This window comes from Lepidochelys olivacea (assembly GCF_965140295.1).
Source record: "Lepidochelys olivacea isolate rLepOli2 genome assembly, chromosome: 3".
Classification (NCBI taxonomy): Eukaryota; Metazoa; Chordata; order Testudines; family Cheloniidae; genus Lepidochelys; species Lepidochelys olivacea.
Window position 1 is genome coordinate 112,047,012 of NC_140413.1, and position 24,384 is coordinate 112,071,395.

At 41.9% G+C, this 24,384-nt stretch overlaps 1 protein-coding gene across 1 annotated transcript in view; it reads left to right on the forward strand.

Moving 5' to 3' along the window:
- ADGB (androglobin) overlaps positions 1–24,384 on the forward strand; it is a 222,396-nt gene that overhangs the window by 86,683 nt on the left and 111,329 nt on the right. Inside the window, exon 14 of the mRNA XM_084623349.1 lies at positions 15,554–15,599. Coding sequence (XP_084479475.1) covers positions 15,554–15,599 — 46 coding nt within the window. The remainder of the gene's footprint in view (positions 1–15,553; positions 15,600–24,384) is intronic.

Here is a 24,384-nt window from a genome sequence, read left to right on the forward strand (position 1 = left end):
TTGGGAATAAATAACCCTCAAAACTAGACATGTAGACCAATATTTTTAAGAAGGGTGCTTTAAGTTAGTTTCTGAGTCCATATTTAGGCACCTAAATAAGTCTTGTTTTTCAAAAATGTTGAGCACTTTGCTGCTCCAGTGTGCTTCAGATCCTAACTTTAGACACCCATTTTAAAAAAATGCTACTCATAGTATCTAAAATGAGTCATGGTGAACAGAGAGTAGGAGACTTTTAAGCAAACAAGTGGCAGATGGAACTTAAATCATATAACAGAGAACATACTAGTGGAGGTAGTAATTAGCAGTCTAAAGTGTTGCTGAGGGTCAGATTGTATATTGGTGTATATGGGCACAATTCCATTAACTTAAATAATACTTTGCACTTCTATAGTGCCCATGCATCTTGAGTTCCCAAACACTGACACAAATTCTGTCCGTTATGCTCATACAAATCATGAGCAACTGATAACAAGATTTGGCCTCTGAAGACTTTCAAAAAGTGTAGAAAAGGGTTGGTGTTCATGGCTGTCACATATTATCCAGCACAAATAGAACTTTGTTAGGCATTAGTGCCTCATTCAAAAGTCTGACAATGGTTAGGTCACTGGTGTGCTGAGACTGCTGCCTATCATGCTGACCAATATTGTTTCCTTGTACTCTGTCTATATCCAACTGTTGTCTTTTGTTTTATACTCAGATTATAAGTATAAGTAGGCTTGACAAAATTTGATTTTTGTTTTCATAACCAATAGGTCATACTGATTGTTTTTAAGCATTTTTTTATTTTTATCAACTTAAATGTTCACAGTTGTGGGAATTTATAGGTTTTCAGACAATTATTTAATAACAGTAGACATTGAGATTTAAAATGTCAAAACTTTGCCCATTAAACCACAAATTACCAACATCATATGTCAAAGTATACAAACTAAATAGCATTAACTCAATCTCTAATGAGTTCTCAAGCAGCTTTTTTCTTACTTTGTCTATCTGTAAATTTTGATTATTATCAATGGAAATATTTTTCATCAGTTTGCCTGGGTGTCTGGTGAAATTGAGGTTTATCAACATTTAATGATAAAAATCGAATCCTTCCTACACTAATTATAAACTCCTTGGGACAGGAACTGTCTTTTTGTTTGTACAGCACATAGCACAGTTGGGTGTTGGTGTGTAATTAGGGCTCCTAGGCACTTGGGTAATACAAATAAATAATAGCTGAGTCCTATTCTATTAGGTGCTGTCAAGGCTGATTCTCCACTCTGGCACTTAGAGTGCAGGAGGTGGGGCCTGCAAGGATTCTAAAAATTAATACTGGCCACTCCAGGCTGATATTAAACTCCCAAGGTTACAGGTTCTCTCTGACCTTGGATGCTAACACCACCCAAGTGCAAAATAAACCCCTTGGGACCCAGGAAGGCGCATTTGAGAATTCCTTCCTGTGAGGTACCCTCAAGCCCTTTCACCTGCCTCTCCGGGGAAGAGCTGAGAAAAAAAAACAAAGGAAATTAGCTGTTGCCCCCAGCTAATTAAACAACATATGCACAAACCTCTTAGGACACCAAAAATCTAATCCTGTTCTTTAAAAAAGGTAAATTTTATTAAAAACAAAAAGAAAGAAAATACATCTGGAGCTTAGGCTTTTGCTAGATTTAAAAAAACCCACTTACAAAATTTAAACATCAAGAATAACCTTCTTGAGGTCCATCTTAAAGATTACAAGCAAAACAAAAAGCATTTGGGGTTCACACAGAGGAGTCCACAAGCCAATAAGAAATAAAAGAAATAACCCTAATCTCATCTTTTTAGACATTCCCTGATTTACTTACACATTTGAGGATTCCAAATAAGTAGTTCTCGGTATGATCTGATGATCATACCTGGCTTAAAGCTTCTCATAGCATAACTACTCCCTGTTCCCCTCTTTCCCAGAGAACCACAACACACAGACAAAGGGAGGTTTTTTTCCCAATTTTAAAAAGTTCTAGCCCTCCCATTGGCTCAGGTGCCCATTCCTTTCCTTTTACCTGTGGGCTTGTTAACCCTTTACAGGTAAAGCAAGTAGAGAACAGCTCCTAACAGGGGTTTTATAGCTAACTGGCTGGCTGAGTGTCCATAAAAGGGAGCAACCCCTCCCCCACCTTTATTTATCATAGATGCTTTGCAGAAATACAAGGACATCGTAAACCCAACTCCTAAGAGTTTACCATAGTTCTCCCCTGTATTTGGACTAGGAAATAATGATAAAGAATGAACTTTTTTTCCTCCCATTTCTTGGCATGGAGTGTGATTAGAATATGGAAAGGAATGAAAAGGAAAGCCATTACCATGGAATTTAGTCACTCATAGTTGGTGCTGATCTCACAGGGGAAAAAACAAGAAACCCCTTAATAGCTGAGCTCAGTCGCAAAGATATGACAAAGATGAACCAGTTATTTAAAAATCCCCAATGTCTGTTTCTGACACAAATGGAAAACATAAACAGGGGGAAAATCTTCCCTTTTAAATATTTATAACTGATGCACTTTTCCCACCAGCAGGGTCATAAATCATATTTGAGGATTACAAAGATCTAACTGAGGGTGTTATTGACCTCCTTCATAAACAGTCAGAGAATATCTTTTATTAAGACACACCATGTTCCCTAGCCAAATGGCAAACTCAAATAGACAGTGTTTAATGAGTTGAAATAAAAACATTTCCCATTGTGGATGTCCTTGATTATGTTTGTTTGTAACATTTTAAAAGGGAGTTTCAAGAATGTAGGACCAGATTTTCAGCCATTGTAAATTGGTGTAGTTTTGTCACAAAGTACCCCAAACTTGTTGGTGGAGGGAGGCCTTTAAAATCAAATACATTGTTTCTTATGTAGTATGTGTGTTATATAAAATAAGATAATTGATGTCATTAGTATGACAAGTTTTAGATTTATTTTTTATTAATTAAAATGTGCATGAAAATCTTTTAAAAACATGAGTGTGAAAACAAGTTGTAAGTAGAATCCTATTGTTTATTATAATTATAAGTTGAATCAGTGTGTTGAAACTCTGTATTTCTACAAATATAGATAGTTAATTAGAAAGTGATAGACATCTGTGTGCCAGAAGCATAAATGTTGCTTGGAATGTTACTTTAATTTTCTCCTGTAGTTCCTGGCTGTAGAAACCATTCTAATTGTGAATTCTGGCCTGTCACAAAAGGGCAAGGAAGCTAAGAGAGTCAAGGGCAAGTAAGAACGTACATGAGACAAATATTAAGAAAAATGGAATGGTAGGAAACAGATGTGGGAGTCAGTCTGAGGGCAGTCTGATTCGTAGATGAAATGTAAGATGTCATGAGCAACTAATTGACCTATACTTGAACCTTACTTTTGCCTCAATTTAAATCTCAGGTGAAAAATTTCATACCTGTTAATGGGGAATGCAAATTGGAAAGAGGGAAAAAGAAGACTGTGTGTGTGTGTGTGTGTGTGTGTGTGTGTGTGTGTGTGTGCACATTTTAATAGATATATATACTGCCTGCCATGAAAGACAAAATAGTGATTATAAATTGATGATGAATCCTCCTTATTTCACAAAATTGTTTTAAATGGCAAAAATCACCTTCAAAAGCATAGAGCTACAGCTGGTCAGTTTTCTTTCATGGGACACCTTTGTCTCTTTGTTTTAAAGAAATATTGAATTTATTTTGAAGAGGCATGCAGTACTTACTTGAGGAAAGCAATTCAAAAACAGTGCTGAAAGTCAAGCCTTGATATCCCTGGTACACTAGATTATTGCCAGTCTCTGGTTTTTAATCTTGTAGTCTACAAAGTCTGGATAACTTTTTCTCCATTTTTAAGCATCCAGAGCTCAGTGGAAATTTGTGTTTAAAGAGAGAAGCTGGTGAAATATTGTTCCACACCATATCAGTTTAAGACCCTCCAATAAGAGGCACTTATATACCACTTTACATCTAAGGTTCTCAAAGCACTTTTATTTTTTTACAATAAAAATTGTCAGACAGTTTCAGGCTGACATTACAAAGTAATCTCTTGGCCTTCTTTCTGATTGCATGAATTTTTTTCATGAGGAAAAAAAACTGTTTCTTGAACAAAGGAGAGTTCAGAATTTGATTTATCATTCATTTTTATGCTTATTCCCCTTAAGGATAAGAAAAAGGCAAAAGATTAGATTATACGTTTGTCAGCTGTTCAAAACACAGTTCTACCAAATTCTTTTGAGAAGAAGATGATCCTGAATGACTGTTTCTTTGTAGCTCTGCAAACTAAAAATCATACTTGATTTATCCAGGATGGCAAATATTCCTCTTACACAAGTGTTAACCTGTGACCCACACCTGATCTTGGGAGGTCCATACCTGACAATAAATAGTAACCTACATGTTAAAATAAGTTAGGATCCTTAGAAAATGCAAGAAGGGTAAACAAATGTAAAATATTTGTTTAGGTTTTGCAATAAACTACATTATGGCCTGGTAAGGTATAGTGATTAACATGAGGCCTAGCAAGGCCTGGCAAGTAGTATGAGTTACAGTAAGTACTTGACTTAGGGTTATAAGGTTTGTAGGAGTTTTTGCAATATGTAGCTTATAATGAACAAGTACACTGCAAAAACATGAAATTGTTTTTGGGGGATTTGTAGTATGTGTAACCATGAGGTTAATATCATTAATGTATTGGAAAATGTATTAATGCAATATAGACACAAATAGCTTAAATCAGCAATTAAAACTCCAATTATGGGCAGTGATGAGCTGTCAAAATCTTAACAACCGGTTCCTTATAAGAAGTTCTGATTTAAGGGATGTGCCCCAGTATGTATTTTTTGTACCAACAGGGTTATCATACATCGGTATTTTCCTTTTTTTTCCTTAATTTTTAAAAATTCCTCCCAGACAGCGATTTAGGAACCAAAAAGCCTGACCTGTCCGGGAAAATACAGATGTATGTTAACCCTGCCTAAAGTTCTTTTTTAAAAAGATGGACCTGAACTAGAAATGAGCTCCATTTCACATGTGTTGGTCCCTGCCACTCCCTGGGGGTGTGCTAGGGTGACCAGATGTCCCGATTTTATAGGGACAGTCCCGATTTTGGGGTCTTTTTCTTATATAAGCTCCTATTACCCCCCAGCCCCTGTCCTGATTTTTCACACTTGCTGTCTGGTCACCCTAGGATGTGCAAATGTGTGGGTCACAGCTGCTCCCTGCCCCCCTCATTGAAGCAGGTGTGCAGGTTACTGCCCTGGGAACTGCAGGGCACCAGTGGACGTGGGGCCAGCTGCAGACAGGGGGGTGGGACAGGGCTAGCTGGAGGCAGGAGGTGCAGGGCTGGCTGCGGGCAGGGCAGGGGGTGCGGAGCTGGCTGGAGACAGGAGGGTGTGGGGTTGGCTGGAGGCAAGGGGGTGTGGGGCTGGCTGGAGACAGGGCAGGGGCTGACTGGAGGTAGGGGCTGGCTGCAGGCAGGGCAGGGGGGTGCAGGGCTGGCTGGAGACGGGCTGGCTGCGGGCAGGGCAGGGGGTGCGGGGGTGGTTGGAGACAGGGGCTGGCTGCAGGCAGGGGGTGCAGCAGGGGCTGGTGCGGGCAGGGCAGGGGGTGCACCAGGGGCTGGCTGCAGGCAGGGGGTGCGGCAGGGGCTGGCTGCAGGCGGGTCAGGGGGTCTGGGGGTGGCTGGAGACAGGGGCTGGCTGCGGGCAGGGCAGGGGGTGTGTGCGGCAGGGGCTGGCTCCAGGCAGGGATGGCTGGAGACAGGGGCTGGCTGCAGGGGCTGCCGCGGGCAGGTGGTGCGGGGATGGCTGGAGACGGGCTGGCTGCGGGCAGAGCAGGAGGTGCGGCAGGGGCCGGCTGTGGGCAGGGCAGGGGGTGGCTGGAGACGGGCTGGCTGTGGGCAGGGGGTGCAGGGGTGGCTGGAGCCAGGGGCTGGCTGCAGGCAGGGCAGGGGGTGCGTGCAGCAGGGGCTGGTTGTGGGCAGGGGGTGCAGGGGTGGCTGGAGACGGGCTGGTTCGGGCAGGGGGTGCTGGGGGTGCGGCAGGGGCTGGCTGCGGGCAGGGGGTGCGGGGGTGGTTGGAGATGGGCTGGCTGCGGGCAGGGCAGGGCTGGCAGGGGGTGCGGGGGTGGCTGCGGGCAGGGCAGGGGGTAGCTGGAGACGGGGCTGGCTGCAGGCAGGGGGTGCGGGGGTGACTGGAGGCGGGGACTGGCTGCAGGCAGGGGGTGCGGGGGTGGCTAGAGGCAGGGCAGGGGGTGCGGCAGGGGCTGGCTACAGGCAGGGAGTGTGGGGTTGGCTGGAGAGGGGCTGGCTGCGGCAGGGTGGTGGGTGCTCACGGGGAGAGCAGCTCGGAGCAGCCCGAGCAGCAGGACACAGCCCAGGCCCAGCAGAGCAGCCGGGGACCCACCAGGCAGCAGCGGGAGCCCCAGGGCCAGGGGAGCAGCAGCAGCAACAGGGCCAGGCGGTAGCCCACATGGCTCCTGCAGTGCAGCGCCCCCGGTGGCCGGAGGAGGAATTACATCACTTCCCGGCCGGAGCCCATCAAAGCCTCAGCGCCCCATGCAGGGAAGCGGGTTAACAACCAGTTCTAAAACTGCTTCAAAATTTAACAACCGGTTCGCGTGAACTGGCTCCAGCTCACCACTGATTATGGGTACTCGGAAACTCACATATGGATAAGGGGCCAACACCTAAGAAAATATAGCCACAAATATGTAAGGGTGGGCGGAGTGGCACACACTTCAAAATGGTGGCTCCCACATCTGGTTTTGTCTCCATACTGAATGGGGGACAAACCTTAGAAAAGCAGGATTGTCCAGTTTATTACTGGATAACTGGCCTATCTAGGCACCAGGTAGCTGCTGGAGCCTTTCCCCTGTGTTGCTCTCTTGCCCCCGCCAAACCCACTCCCATTGGAAAGGAGAGCATTTTTCTCCTCCAAATTGCAAAGACATTTAACCACTGAGTATTAACCATATTTATAGACCTATTGCACTACAATATCCAGAAATCCTCTGACTGCTGCCCTTTTAAATCATCTTCCTTCTCAGCTACTTCAGCCTCATCCTCTCTGATATTGCTCTCCTTTAGGCCATCCAAAATGCGACAGCTAAAAGTCATCATCTTTGTCCATTGACTCAACCACATCCTCTTTAAATATTTCTATTTGTTCCCCTTTTCTACCACACCAAAGACTTCTTGACCTTGTCTTTAAGGCCCCACATAATCCCATCATTACTTACATATACAAATTAGTTTCACCACAGCCAGCTCCCTCTTCTCTGAAAATGATGATCCAGCCTTACTGATCCACTTACTTCCCAACTGTGCGTGGTTTTTTTTTTTTTGAGGCTGTCCATATACTTGGAATGCCCTCACAATTATGGTCTACCAATCTTCTAACCCCTCCTCATTTAGCTCTTTCCTTAAGATCTGCTTCTTACACCCTTATTTAAAGAAGTGAGTGAAAAATAGAATTTTTTTAAGAACTAACTCACCATTATGTGCATATATCTCAAATGTGTAACTGCACGGTGTTTCAACTGTACCAATGTCCTTCCTCCAAATACACTACTGTTTGTTACTGCCACTTACCAAATCACATCTAAAATTTGACCCTGATCCTGCAATCGTTCAGTTAGTTCAATGGGACTGTTCATGTGCATAAACATGTATGCAAATGAATGAGGGCCTTAGATTGTAAGCGCTTCAGACTTCTTTCTAGTTTTCTAGGCATTTTCTTTAGATGCCTAGAAAATGTGTCTTCAAAACAATGACTTCACAACATCATTTTGCCTGAGATTAGATATGTAAAATAGATTCCTCTGAAATTAGTGGCATGCAGAAATAAAGTATGGGAAATCTTGTCAATGGAAAAAATGACAGACAGCTTTATTTGAGGATCAAGTAGATTTTATTGTGTATGGTTACCATTTTTTGAATTTGAACAAAATAAATAGTGCCATGGTGAGTTAGCAACAACAAGGGCCAGGTTCAATATCGAGGGGTTCCTCTTAGCAATTTAAAACAGAATCAGCTTGAGCCGCCAACTAGGAACCCAGGAAAACGAAACATCACCCGTAGTACCTCTAAGAGGCAATACTTCCTCACTCACAAGCACTGAGCCTGTGTAAAACAAGAGAGCTCTTATTAAAAGGGAACGGGAACCCAGCGTTAATTTGGGAAAACGCCACAACCATATTTCAAAAGCATGTAACCACAAGCAAACACCCACCCCACAGTACGTTGGACAATGTCCTTTGCTTTGTGGTGTCAAAGTCCTTTTAACATCTTACTTACTTACTTTAACATTTTTCAGTGAAAAAGTGAAACATAAGTGCTTGGCACCATTATCAAGGCCACTTCACCCACTGATATTTTCTTCAACACCATGTTCAAAGTGGGAATAAGAAACAAGCAATTGTGGAGAATCTCTGTCACCTTTGCTGAGCAGAAAACAACCTGTACAATCTAAGAATATGTCATGTTGTAGGAAACATGAAGGTAGAAGAATGGTAAGGATGTGGAGTTTTTTTTTAAAAGGAAAGGGGATTTGTGTTTTAGTTTCCTGTCTTACTTGTGATGGGTTATTCTTAAATTGTACCATAGCACTTAAGATGTACAATCATGTCAAGATCATCTAGAACAGTGGTGGGCAACCTGCGGCCCACGGACTGCATGCAGCCCGTCAGGGTAATCCGCTGGTGGGCCGCAAGACAATTTGTTTACATTGACCATCGGCAGGCACAGCTGCCTGCAGCTCCCAGTGGCTGCAGTTTGCCGTTCGTGGCCAATGGGAGCTGCGGGAAGTGGGTGGGAGGTGGGCCCATGTGACTGCACCTCAGAACTCTGTCTTCGCTCACTAAGGACAACCAACAGTGAGTGGGGTGCAGTGGAGAGAAGGAGGAGTGGTGTGGTAAAGGGACATTTGTTCATCAGACTTTCACATCACAAGGTGTGAAACTGTGGCAAAGGACACTGCACAATGTACTGTGGGGAGGGTGATTGCTTATGGCTATGTGCTTTTGAATCAGGGTTATGCTGGGTTAATGCTGGGTTTTGTTTCCCTTTTAATTAATGCTGGGTTCCCTTTCCCTTTTAATAAAAGCTTTTGTTTGTTATAGCAAACTCTGTGCTTGTGAGTGGGGAATTATCGCCTCTTAAAGGTGCCCAGGGTGGTGTTTAGTTTTCCCAGATTACTGGTCGGGGGCTAAAGAAGATTATGTTTTGTAAAGAGGAAGTCTAGATATTGAACCTGGCCCCAGTTGCTGCCGACTCCACCTTACACTACTAAGCTGCCTCCTCTGTTGACTAGAGGCCACATTAGCTGTTCAGCAGAGGAGGCATCTCAGTTGAAAGTAACCATTTGGGAGCGAGCTTGCAGCAACAGCAACCTGGGCAGTACTGCTTGTCACAACCACAAATTGCTCTGGGGTTTCCCCAAAGATCAAGGGACCTGTGACCAAGTGTTTCATGAAGCCAAAAGGCCAGCTTGAGGTGACTGCTGCAGAGACGGAGAATAAGTTATGATCTGTAAGAAAACTCAGTGACAAATTCCTAATCCTAATGATGTTTGTTTTTTCCTTATTTTCCGAGAAAAAGGGCTAGAAATTTACTCATTTTTTAAAATGAAAACAGATTAGCCCTGACATTTCTAGGTCCCCAAGAGACTGATGGAGCCTGAGGGCTTTGCATTTCACATAGGCTGGCTCTGGGAATACCTTGCAAAACATTTGCACTCCAACATACACTTCAGAATACACAAACCTAGTGCATATTGTGGCAATTGCAGATTTTTTTTATGAAAGCTTTCGAGGGCGCAAAATCTGTAAGCAGTAGCTAGTCACAATCAAGGCATTGAAGACTATGGATCTTATGGATCTAGGATCTTATCATAGTACAGGGAGTCTTATTTGAATTGTGCTATGAACATTGTACTACATTTCTGCAATACAAATATTTGGGGCTTTATCTTTTCTTCCAGAGCTCAATTTTTTTTACTTTTATTTTTATTTATTTATTTGAGGTGTGGGAGGTATAAGAGAAGGATTGAGGAATGTAGATATTACCATATCCTTATCCTTATTTATAACTTTCATTTATAAAGTTCCAACTTTATAAATTGTTTTCCCCTGTGTGTTTGGTTTGAAAATAACCATATTCTTCCCCCTTCCGACCCTCATCACCTCAAATACTGCTCCCTCAGATAAACACTCGTACAAAGATCTTCAGAGTTAGCTGGAACAATTGTAGTGAAGAAAATTAGTAAAGCCACTATATTTGTGTCTGAGTTTCACTTCAGAATGGCCTAAATTCTCTATATGTCAGTTGCTGTAAATATAAGATCATAGAATCATAGAATATCAGGGTTGGAAGGGACCCCAGAAGATCATCTAGTCCAACCCCCTGCTCGAAGCAGGACCAATTCCCAGTTAAATCATCCCAGCCAGGGCTTTGTCAAGCCTGACCTTAAAAACCTCTAAGGAAGGAGATTCTACCACCTCCCTAGGTAACGCATTCCAGTGTTTCACCACCCTCTTAGTGAAAAAGTTTTTCCTAATATCCAATCTAAACCTCCCCCACTGCAACTTGAGACCATTACTCCTCGTTCTGTCATCTGCTACCATTGAGAACAGTCTAGAGCCATCCTCTTTGGAACCTCCTTTCAGGTAGTTGAAAGCAGCTATCAAATCCCCCCTCATTCTTCTCTTCTGCAGGCTAAACAATCCCAGCTCCCTCAGCCTCTCCTCATAACTCATGTGTTCCAGTCCCCTAATCATTTTTGTTGCCCTTCGCTGGACTCTCTCCAATTTATCCACATCCTTCTTGAAGTGTGGGGCCCAAAACTGGACACAGTACTCCAGATGAGGCCTCACCAATGTCGAATAGAGGGGAACGATCACGTCCCTCGATCTGCTCACTATGCCCCTACTTATACAGATATTTCCTGCTTGTTATTTTCATCCTACTGCTTACTCCCAATATCTTTTTTTAATACTTTTTAATTTTTGCTGTCCGGCAGCAATGCTACATGGGAAATAAAAATATCAGAAAATAGAACTGACCCTGCTTCCTCTTAGTGCTTGATTAAATTAATGTTGCAATATATGTGATTTGTGACTCCTCTGCAATATGCCTTTTGATTTTACAAAAAAAAGCGCTTCTCATATCACTAATGAATATTAAATTAGTTCATTTAAATACATATATTTTATGTGTGGTTGCCATTCTCTGGGCATTCAGATGAGGGGAGCTTCATTAATCAATATTGCCACATTACCAAAGGGTAGTTCCTCAGCTTGATGTCAATGTAGCTATGACAGTTTACACCAGCAAAGTATCTGCCCCCCATATATTCAGTTCATATTTAAGGGACTTGTTTTTCCATAAAACACCTTTTGTTACATCTGTTGCAATGTTAATTCAGAAATTTTACCATATATAATTGTAAAACCAATGGACTTTATTATGTCATTGTCCCTGCATCCCCCAACATGGGGTCTTGATTGAATGGTGTAGATGTATGGCCATTGCAAAGCCCCATCAGGCATTTGCCTAATGTGCCACAAAAATAATGCTAAAGGGAGTGCATCTGTTTTGCAAACCTTAAAAAGTGCAATGGCTTAGTATACATCTGCAAGATATTATGCCTACGTTGCCTGGCTGCTGAAGGTGTTTGCTCCCACTTTGGTACTCACTAGTTCTCAAAACCATAGTTTGGCAGAGTGTGTGTCTGTGCATACATACATGTCTGTTTGCATATTTTTAGTAGACACACAATACACATATAGTAAGTTGCTCATCCATGTGATAGATAGCATTCATCTATCTAGCATCCATGCACAAGTCCATGGCGCCGGACGAGTTGCATCCAAGAGTGCTGAAGGAATTGGCGGCTGTGATTGCAGAGCCATTGGCCATTATCTTTGAAAACTTGTGGCGAACGGGGGAAGTCCCGGATGACTGGAAAAAGGCTAATGTAGTGCCAATCTTTAAAAAAGGGAAGAAGGAGGATCCAGGGAACTACAGGCCAGTCAGCCTCACCTCAGTCCCTGGAAAAATCATGGAGCAGGTCCTCAAAGAATCAATCCTGAAGCACTTGCATTAGAGGAAAGTGATCAGGAACAGCCAGCATGGATTCACCAAGGGAAGGTCATGCCTGACTAATCTAATTGCCTTCTATGATGAGATTACTGGTTCTGTGGATGAAGGGAAAGCAGTGGATGTATTGTTTCTTGACTTTAGCAAAGCTTTTGACACGGTGTCCCACAGTATTCTTGTCAGCAAGTTAAGCAAGAAGTATGGGCTGGATGAATGCACTATAAGGTGGGTAGAAAGCTGGCTAGATTTTTGGGCTCAACGGGTAGTGATCAACGGCTCCATGTCTAGTTGGCAGCCAGTATCAAGTGGAGTGCCCCAAGGGTCGGTCCTGGGGCCGGTTTTGTTCAATATCTTCATAAATGATCTGGAGGATGGTGTGGATTGCACTCTCAGCAAATTTGCGGATGATACTAAACTGGGAGGAGTGGTAGATATGCTGGAGGGGAGGGATAGGATACAGAAGGACCTAAACAAATTGGAGGATTGGGCCAAAAGAAATCTGATGAGGTTCAATAAGGATAAGTGCAGGGTCCTGCACTTAGGATGGAAGAATCCAATGCACCGCTACAGACTAGGGACCGAATGGCTAGGCAGCAGTTCTGCGGAAAAGGACCTAGGGGTGACAGTGGACGAGAAGCTGGATATGAGTCAGCAGTGTGCCCTTGTTGCCAAGAAGGCCAATGGCATTTTGGGATGTATAAGTAGGGGCACAGCAAGCAGATCGAGGGACGTGATCGTTCCCCTCTATTCGACATTGATGAGGCCTCATCTGGAGTACTGTGTCCAGTTTTGGGCCCCACACTTCAAGAAGGATGTGGATAAATTGGAGAGAGTCCAGCGAAGGGCAACAAAAATGATTAGGGGACTGGAACACATGAGTTATGAGGAGAGGCTGAGGGAGCTGGGATTGTTTAGCCTGCAGAAGAGAAGAATGAGGGGGGATTTGATAGCTGCTTTCAACTACCTGAAAGGGGGTTCCAAAGAGGATGGCTCTAGACTGTTCTCAATGGTAGCAGATGACAGAATGAGGAGTAATTGTCTCAAGTTGCAGTGGGGGAGGTTTAGATTGGATATTAGGAAAAACTTTTGGAATGCGTTACCTAGGGAGGTGGTAGAATCTCCATCCTTAGAGGTTTTTAAGGTCAGGCTTGACAAAGCCCTGGCTGGGATGATTTAACTGGGAATTGGTCCTGCTTCAAGCAGGGGGTTGGACTAGATGACCTTCAGGGGTCCCTTCCAACCCTGATATTCTATGATTCTATGATTCATCTCTGTCCCATCAGCACTCTGCTATGAATTCATCTCTGAGTGAGACTCTGATATTCCAAACCTCTGACCAGATTCAAACAGCCTCCATTTTTTGAAACAGGCAACCTGACAAGCAAACTTGTTTATTCTTACCCTTCAAATGTGGAATCTTCTTCCAAAATTGCACTGCTCTGAAGTCCAGGACAGGCAATATTGAAGCCTAGGACAATATTAGTTCTAATTTTAAAATGCCCCAAATCCCTCCTTTCCAAATGGATAAAGAACTCATTACCATATAGCCTTCCAGGGATAGAAATTAAGTTTTAAGTAATGACATCATGATTCTTTAGAAAAGCTATTTTAGTTAATTTTAGGTGTTTCTAAAATGTATTAAAATAATTGTTTTGTTGTGTGCAGAGCTGCACAGCTGAAATCACAATAAAAAAGGGAGCCTGGCTTTATAGGTGAAGGATTATGAAAAACAGTAACAATAGTATTTTCATAAAACCACTTACCACTTTTGAAATAGTTTTCCTGAAAAATATGGTGCATGCATAGAACACCTGAGTGGGTGAGGTGGTATATTATTTGTACTGATACTTGTTTGAGATTACCAGTGTAACTCACTGTACTAAAAAACAGATAATAGTATGGTGTCATGTAACATCTACCTATGTATCTGTACAGCCTATATCAGGGGTTCTCAAAGAGCGGGGTTGTGAGGTTATTACATGGGGGGTCACGAGCTGTCAGCCTCCCCCTCCAAACCCCGCTTTGCCTCCAGCATTTATAATGGTGTTAAATATATAAAAAAGTGTTTTTAATTTATAAGGGGGGGTCGCACTCAGAGGCTTGCTATGTGAAAGGGGTCACCATTAAAAAATTTGAGAGCCACTGGCCTATATGAAGTCTTAAGAATGTGTATTGTGACTTATATGTGAGAGAACGCATGGTGGGGTGTGGAATAGGAGTATTATTGCATTCGTTTGCTAAGTCTATTTGACTCATGAGTGGCTTTACCACAAGTGAAATATGTAAAGTATACCAACCTATTGTCAATAAAAACCTTTATGCCACTGAACACACCGTGCAGTTATATCACACATTTTCAAAAGTTATTTTAGATATGTTTTTTGTAGGGGTTTAAAGAAAAATAAAATTTTGGAATTCTCTGTAATTCTTGCCGTGTGTGTGTGTGTGAAAGAGAGAGAGAGAGAGAGGTAATATACAATATATACAAGTTGCTTAGGAACTGGAAGTTGTTTAGAAGTTTGAAATGTTAGAAGTAAACTTGATGGAAGTAAGATACTGGTAAAGTGCAAATGAAATGTCAAGTACATGGCAAACACAGTTTATTTCATGGTTCCACAGTGTATGCCATGACTGCAGAAATAAAATAATGTATTCCATAATTTGGATGTGTGTGAGTGTGCATATACAACAGTCACATCACATATTTTTTCAGCATTTTAGCCGAATAGCTTGGCTTCTTCTTCTGTCTGTGTTTTATGTGATTGTACAACCAGCATCCTGTTTCTCTATACTGTATCTTCTGAACAAGATTTTCTTCCAATACATATTTGTTAAAGTTTTGGTAACATTAAAATTATAACATTAAAACTACAAGGTACATTATGACATCTTTATTATTTTACAACTGCCCTATGGCATGGCTTTAATTTCATTTTCATTTTTTACTGGTTCTTGGTTTCTTCATCATTAAATATAGCCCTCCGAATTTAAGTGAGCCTAAAGTCATACCCTCAATCATTTTTGTGCTATTAACTGCTGGTGTCAACTGGAAAATCACTGTAATTAGGGATACCATTTGTTTTCCAGATTCTGAGGTTAACCAAGCCGCCTGTCTGTATTGAAGCTGTTAAAAAACTATACATAAATAAATATTAAAAAGGCAAAGTTTAATCAGAAAGAATGAGATCTTAGCATCCTTCCTGAGGCACAACTTCCATTAGGCTGCATATTTGAACTCTGTTTGTGTATTTGATGTATTACATAGATATAACATACCTGTTAGTTAGTCTAACTTAACTGTATATCAGAGGGGTAGCTGTGTTAGTGGGGTAACCATAAGTGATTGTCTCATTGTATATTAAGAGATGTAGAAATCTGTTTTTTGTTGTTGTTTTGTTTTTTAAATTTACTTCTCAGCAACGTGTATGTAGCAAGGCCTACATATGTAAGATTTTATTTTTTCCCATATAGGAGACTTCCCTCATTCAACAGCATAACACAGAAGGCCCCACTAAAGGTAATCTATTTGTCATTAAAATAGATCATGTTCATTCTTTCACTGATTTCATATGACTTTGGGTCTAAATCTTACTCTTACTGAAATTGATAGTAAAAATGTTAATGGCATTGGGAACAGGACTTAGTCCATAGTGAGAGATTTCAGAGAACTGGAAATATAATGTAAAGGTTTTGTACACTGCAATCTTGAGTGGTTTTAATTAATGTACATAAATATTTTGAAAAATAAATACTTCTGAAACATTTACAGTTTTCTTTAAACATATATATAATGCTGTTTTTGTCTTTTCCTGATCATTATGAATGCTGTTTTAATTTAGGAGAAAAAAGTGAAAGGCAAGAATAAATGAGAGCTTTCATTGTGAGAAATGTTACATTTTAAATGTGTGTGTGTGGGAGGCAGTTTTGAGCAGTGACTGGACACAATGTCCAGTCATTTTTCAAAATACATTCTTAAAGCTGAATATAGTTTGTTTTTTTTATTCAGATGCATGTTGGGTCTTGACAGAAAAAGGAAGTGAAAATATTGTATCACTGTAGGTCACAGGACCCCTTCCAGTATTCTTAGGTATTGAGGGCTTGGAAATTTGTGAATCAACGTAAAGGGCTTGGTTCAGCAGAAGGTATCAACAGCCTTCCAAACCAAGTAGGCTTAGAAGGTGACCGTATGTGCATGATACTACACAGCAGGCTGACCTATCCAGCCTTACTGCATAGGACTCAGAATTAGCAAAAGCTATTCCTACCTACCACAGATGTGGAGTTATTTCACAGTGAAGAGGAATAAATGTAAATGTGATTCCAGCTGTATACACCCCAACTTCCTATTCTTCATCTGTGCCTCATCTTTTCACTCCTGGCTGGAGCTCTGCAGCCTCTAGTAGTTGTAGCCTTAGGGCTGAAGTAACTTAAGTGCAGCTCTAGAATGTGGAAAAGGCAAAGAATTTTAAAACATTTTTATTGTTTTTTTCATAAAACATCTGTGATCCATTATTTCAAGCATCCAGAAATAGAATTAATTGTATGTCGGGAAAATCACATATACAGTACAGGAACCACTATTGTAAATAACAGCAATAAAGCAAGAGACGTATTCACATTACACAAGTTTTCTCTTATCATTTTGCCATTACCTCTATTAAAGAAAACATGAAACCTGTAGATTAGTTTTAGTAACCTAAAAACACCAAAGTATTTGGTACTGCCACAAAAAGAAAAATAAATGCATCAGTAGAGATATGCTAAAACTTGAATGTAGATTGATGATCAACATGTCCAGTTATTATAGCTTGGAGCATGTAGTAAGCATACCTGACCAAATCATGTCAGAACCCAAACTGTTACAGTTTTTAGACAAATTAATCAAGGGAGTATCCACTGCAGGCAAACTTTGTTTCTGAGGTTGTATTATAAGGACTGAGGACTGTTATAAGGTTAATATGATGTTTGAACTTATTCTCTTTGAAATTATTAAATACTATTAGACAATAGTCTTATCTCAGTGAAGGATCATTGCATAAAATTGTTAGGTGAAAAGCTACTCTTCAACTATTTCTCTTAGTATTGTGATGAGACAATATTTAATACAAATAGAGGTAATATGTGTGCCATGTAAATGTGGAATAGATGACCCCTTAAAACTGCCATGCAAGGACAATTGGAGAATTTTTATATCCATCACCCTCAGTTGATTTTGAAGTTAGTGTATCTCAATAGTCAAATTGATCCTTCTCCACTTCCTCTACAGTGTACTATTGCGAAAACTGAATTACTCATAGAGGGAGGGCTCATCAGTTGGTGCAGCAGGACTTGAGTAGAATGACAATATGACAGACAGTTAAAAATACTAGAGTCATTAGTAACATGCAAAAGTGGAATTGTTGCCAGTTAAAATGGGTAAAAACACAGAGAGATTTAGAGATATCTTCATAGGAATCAAGCAGTGTGTCCTGACTTGGAAAGATGCATCTTAAATGGGGAGAAACTGAGAAATCTTAAACTGAGGGAAAGAGAGCAGCCTATTCCCTGCAAGTGGCTTTTTAAAAAAATGTCTGGTTTCTGTTGAAGAGGAGCCCCCAACCCTCATCAGATCCCTGTTCCTTTGTCTGCTGGTTTTCTAGAACTCTCATGCAGCTGAAAGTAGGGTGACCAGATGTCACCGATTTTGGGGTCTTTTTCTTATAAAGGCTCCTATTACCCCCCACCGCTGTCCCAGTTTTTCACATTTGCTGTCTGGTCACCCCAGCTGAATTGAAACAGAATTGAAGAGATCCCTGTGGGCAGGGTAATCAGGAAGAGAAACCTCTCCTTATTAGTACTCTTCCACTGTGCAAGAAGGCAACTAGGTGTGGAAGGGGAAATGTACTGATGCATATCACCTGTGTGGAGTGAAGACATGCTTTGCTGTGAGTTCCCAGCCAAGGTAGCAATGTGCAGGAGATGGGAGAGATGACCTATGGGTGGGACCAGAGAATCCTCTCTCCATTCCTTTCCCATCAAGTGTCTGTCATTCAGCAGCAGATCATTTGGCCTGCTTTTGAAATCTCCCTTCACACAGCTGTGCAGGGGTTCACACACAGCATGGAGAGTAAGTCTATGCACCATGTATACACGCTCTATATGCTCCTCCACCCTCAACACTGCAAAGGGCGAGGGGTTTGCAGGACACTGGCCTTACATCTTATGATACTAGTGGTGGCCAGCCTACCCAGATTCCGTGTGGCTAGGTTCTCTGTGCACTGCCTCCATTCTGGATTGTACCCACCAAAACCTTGTAGTTCCTCCTGTATTTGGGCTTTGTGTGGAGAACAGGATATCACCCTGTGACATACCAGGGTACAATCCGGACTAATGCATTGTAGTGACACTCCTGCCTATGCTGCCATTTACAATGCTTTGCTGCTGTAGCCTCCAACCTGGGCTGCTCACAAACAGCCTCCAGCATACAAACAGCCTCCCAGCTTTGTCTATGTGTGCACTGAAGCCAGACAGACACACCTTGGTTCTTACCAGCCTTAAAAGTCACCACCTGGTGACCCCAACATACTCCCAGTCCCAGATTTTCCCCCAGAAACGTATATCTTGTACTGCCCAATCCTCTCCTGGTCAGTACAAATATGTTAAGTCTGTTATTCCTTTCAGAAAATAATATTCACACAATTTGTTACGCCAAATGGGGTTACCTGTACACTTCAAGTTGAACACACTGGATTAGGTAAAACTATAAAACACGTTTATTAACTACAAAGAGAGATTTTTAGTGAGTACAAGTAATGAAGCATAAAAGTAAAAAATGGTTACAAGAAAAGTAAAGATAAAATGTTAACTAATGCCTAACTTAACAAACTGTATTAGATTCAAGCAAAGTTTCTCACCATATGCTCCAGCAGATTATTGACCAAAGTCTCAGATCAGGATCCTCCCCCAGCTCCAATGTCTGCTTCCTCTGTCTCTTCAGGTGTAGTAAATGCTATGGGCAGGGAGAGAAAGAGGGGTGTCTTGGGGTGTATGTCACTCCTTTTTATAGTTTCAGTCCCCCTCTTGAAAAACATTTCCAGCTCAGAACCAGGAGACAATGAGTCTATGTGGAAGGATGTTCCCTGCTGGTTTTCTCACCTGTTCGAACTTCCTTTGTCTTCCCTTCCTGCTTGATGACTGTTTACTGCTTAAATGCACAGTAAGCAGGGCACATATTCCTTTGTTTAAGACAGACCTGTTTGCCAACTTCCATTTGGGCAGGGCTGTGGGGTTTGAAACATGTGTTAATAACACCATACAAGGGAATCTTATAACCTCACATACAATGTTGCTAAACATATTTTACCAGGACAATACTGACCTGCAAATTATGACTTTTCAGATGATACCTTACAAGGCATATTTTGTACAAAGATTATTACATAGTGTTCAGAGGGTGAACACGGAGGGTATATTCTGCTATACACACTTGATAAATATACATAATAATTACAGGCTTCAGAGGCTGGAGCTCCTGGCTCCCATGGGATGCTTTCCTAATGGTTTTGAGGTTCAACTGTAGATTTATTTTCTTTAAATAATGCTGTGACAGTGCACCCCATATTCTTCATAGTGATATGATTATGGCATAATTATGATGCATTTTTTACAAGACAGGTCATGAAAGGTGTCATTGGAAAAGTTATGATTTGTTGAATATGATTCTACTATTTTTATGCATGTATTATTTTTGTATTTGAAGTTATGAATATTGACTATGTATCTGTATTTCATATGTAGTCAAACCTGGGCGACACCCATTAGGCAAGATGCTTCCAGTCTAAATAGCTTGTTGTGAAGAGCCCATTCAGGATAATAGGCCATTAGGGAAAACAGTAGGCCTTAGAAGAAGCTTATCCCCCACAGATGAGCCTCTCTGTGGACGTTTCGGCCAGCCAGTAAGTAATGGCTGCTATGACTCTGCAAGGGCATGTGACTAGCCCACATGAATCTGGACTCCATTTTGGGGGCCTGTATTTTTCCACAAACTGGTCTGGGAACTGGTTTTGGAACAAAGGGTTCCCGCCATATGCTAAAGCTATATAAGGCTGGGAGTGACTTCATCTGTCGTTCTTCACTCTCCCACAACTCAACTCCTAAGTGAAGTTCCTTAGGAAAAGGACTTGGAATGGGGGTGGGGATCCCAAACTGCAAAGCAAGTACAGATTGTGCCTTGAAAATCTGCAAGCCTGCTTGTATCATCAGTCAGGGTGACAGATTGTTAATTCACATCCTATCCTTCTAGTATGTTAAGCTTAGTTTGCGTTTTTGTTTCTTTACTAGGTAATCTACTTTGATCCCTTCGCTATCACTTATAATCACTTAAAATCTATCTTTTTGTAGCTAATAAACTTGTTTTATATATTAACCTAAACCAGTGTGCCTTTAAGTGAAGTGTCTGGGGGAAAATCTCAGTTTGGTTACCACTCCGTTTTTTAAATTATATATCTCAAATATCAAAATCATATTTAATTCTGAGAGTAATGGGTCAAATTTATCTGATGTAGTTTTAATTTCACTGAAGTTACATTAGGAATGATCCTGCCCTAAATTATTAACAGTAATAAAGTAGAGAATATTATGTTATTGTTGGAGATGCTCAGAGGCCTGGATGCACAAAAGGAGTTAGGTGCCTGAGTCCCTGTTTCAGGGTGAAGGGAAATGGAATCTTACCACCTTGCTTGTGTGGCCCCTGACTGTGTAGCAGTGCATGTGCTTGTTAATTATGTGACGCAGACACTTGGCTGCTGTGATTGATCACCCGTAAAGTGCTCATGTGCAGTCCTCCATGCCTTCCAGCATCCTTCTTGTTCCGTTCTACTCTACTGCTGATACTTATGGCATGGTCAATGACACATCTGTGTGGTGACCAGCTCCCTGGTCCCCATCACGACCAGGGCACAGAAGGTGGCCCCTGCCATTCTCAGACATTCTGGGAGCTGAGACACCCAGGCTGCCCCCTTTCTTCCAGCAATCCCCTGCAAGCCTGCCTTTGCCTGCTCCCTTATCAGTCTCCATTTTTTCTTGAAGTCCTCTATTCCCTATCCACGTCCTCCTAGGCATTAACCTGGTCCTTGAGCTCCCCCCCAAAGCCTGTCCTTAGCACCTATGCTCATTTGTTGAGTCCTGGCACTCATGAGCACGTTGGAATGGGCTTGCATGAAGCCATTAATGGCCTTGATCTCTGCTTCAAGGCCGTTCAAGATGTTTGCTATGTGCTGCCCATGCTGTCCCCCTCAGGGTGCCTGGTGGCTGCTCCCTCACTCTGGCATCCAATACTTCCATGCTGGGGCTGGGGTGCAAACAGAATGTGACCCATGCTTCAGCTTTTATTACGTGTTCCAAAGTGGTGCTTTCCTGTGATCTCATGACCCTGTGGGTCTGTGTTCAGCTGACACCCAGTCCTCACTCAGCACTTGGCAATCATATAGGCGCCTTAGTCCAGCCTCCTGTGTTGAACTCTCAGACATAGGTGCCTATGCAGTTGCCTGGGCTCCACCTTTGTGCACCTATCTCTCATGGATTAGCTCCACAGAAAGCAAAGGAATGCTTTCTGTGGAGCCCCAGGGTATGGGGTACCCTACACCCCTACACAGATGTGTGCCTTTCCAATTCTTGCTTACCACCGCCTCCTGCTGTGTGTGGTCCTCATGGAGCAGTGTGGTTCCTTTCTTGGGTCAGCTGGTGAGGGTGGGCTATGTCTGTTTTGGGACACCAGAGGTCTCTGTTGGGCTGCTGCTACCCCTGCTGTGTTTGGCTGCGAGTCTCCTCCTCCTCATTCTGTGGAATTGGTGAGTGTTCTGAGCATTGCCTGTCCTTCTGTGTTGTTCTGTGGGAACTGCATATTTGGGGAGGCGGGGGGGTCAGAGTGGGGCCAGATGGTGGGAGGGCCTGGTGGGATGTTATGTTGAAGAGTGAGGTGGGGAACCTACACTGTCTTCCCTTCTGGATCAGGGCTGTCTTGTGTTCCTGGAGCGCGTTTCAGCGGAGGAACATGTTTAAAGAGGATTTGATTTTTTTCCAGTGGGCAGCTGGCACTCTTGTATACATTTGGATGACCACGTGATGATGAGGCCCAGAAGATGAGGCTGGGATGATTTATTTGGGGATTGGTCCTGCTTTGGGGGTTGAACTAGATGACCTCCTGAGGTCCCTTCGAACCCTGATATTCTGTGATTCTATGATTCTAAGTAAGGCTGACCTGTTTCGACTTCCATGGTATGAGATTGCTCCCCTCCATCTGTGGACAAGTTTGACATAAACCCATGATGCCTTTGCAGCCATGAGTTGCAGGACATTTCTCATGTGCTCTGGGATGTGATTGAGGGTGATTTCTGGGAGGATGTCCTGTGGTTGGGGTCTGGCAGGTCACTGAGACTACAGAAAAGTGTGTGTGTGTCAGAGAGGGTGCAACATGCAACTCTGCTCCCCAGTTTACCCCTCTCTTCCCCTTTGTTGCTCCGCCCTCCTTCCTGTGCATGGGATCATATGTCCCTCGGGTGATTTGAACTCCCCGCCATCTGTATTGTCTGTTGCTTGTGTCCGGAGTCCTGGGTGTGTGCTCTCCTGTGGAGATCTTGAAAGGTGAGTAAAATGGTGGAATTTGAGATGAGTGGGTGTCTTCTGAGCCAGTGGACTTGCAATCCATTTCTGAAGATGGTTCTTTTTAGAAGACAATGTGTATGTCCTTTTGCTTTCAACATGAGAAGCTCCTTAGAGCTGACTTTCATATGGTTCTGCTTGACCACCCAATTGGGGTGTTTGGGTGTGGAGGAGGCAGAAGTCTGATGTGGGCCTTGCTGAGCCTCCAGGCTAGCTTGGGGTGCTCCCAGCTCATCTGGCTTACCTATTAAGCATTGCTTTCTAAGACACCTAACTCTGCGCATACACACACATACACCCCCCCCCCATTCGTTTTACAGGGAGCCTAAGCACCTAACTCAGACTTTGAGCATCCCGGTGTTGTGCCTGTGACTTTCTAGGTGCCTAACTTCTTTTGTGCATCCAGGCCATCCTCCCATTTCTCTCCCTGTTTTGCCAATAAATGTAAATAAAAATTCCAGTTCTTTGGCGAGTGAATTCTGTTCCTAACATTGTGAACACTTATTACAAAGTATTTTGTGCCGTCATTTCATTTTAGACTCAAAGTTAGCTCCATATCTGTTTGAGAAGGAAGTATCTGTTTTATTAGTGCCCATTATTTATATCAGAAATGCTGATTTATAAAACTAAGACATAGGAAATCTTTCTTATTTAACAAATTATTCTTACACCATTTTAAGCTTTTATTACTCTTCACTTCATTAGTCTGTTTTTTTCTGCTGCACATTTTGTCCCCTTTTGGACCTTGAAAAGTTCTGGTTAATGTGATTTCATTTTTCTTTGCAATGAATTTTTAGACAATTCTTATGACATGGATCTTTCTGTATGACCCCATGTAGCCAGTGAGAAATTTTTATTATGGGAAAATGATAAAGGGCCCAGTCCTGATTCTGTTAAAATCAATAGCAAAACTGCCGCAGACTTTAATGGAAACAGAATCAGGCCCATTATTACCACAGAAGATACTGAAATTCTAAATGAAACTGTGTATCTCCAGTGGAGTCCAGAATTTTCCCAGATAGCTAGGCCCATAAAATCTAGGCAGGTTTCAATTTGTTTTATATCTGGTAGGCATGGCACAGCAAATGTAATTGACATCTTTCTGTAGAAATCTAGTACATCTCCTGGAATTTTGGATAAAATGACCTTAGGTTAGGAGAAGGTCATTTGTTTGTTCTAATAGTAAACATAAATAGGATTACATTTCTTTATGGTTTGTTGGGATTGTAAAATGCACATACACATACATGCACATGCTTTATCTACCCAGTTGCCACCATATAACAGTTACATTCTCATGATTTTATGCTTGTCTTTGGTTACTGATTGCCAGTGGAGCTTAGCTTGAAAACGCATGTATTCTACTTTTTTTTTTTTAGTGCAATAGGATGTATCACATTATTTACCTTGTCTGCTGTCTCATAGAAAACTGTTGACTGATTATTTACTCAAGCACGGAACCATAAACAGATACAATCTGAAAATAAAAAACATCATGGAAAATCCAGATTCCACATTAACAGAATTATTATTATTTAATAAATAAGATTTTATTGTACAATAAATACAGGCTATATTAAAATAATACATTATGAAGTAGATTTTCTGTTTATTTTTGTGGAAAGAATAAAGAGGCCTCAAACTGAACAACAAGGGATAAATGT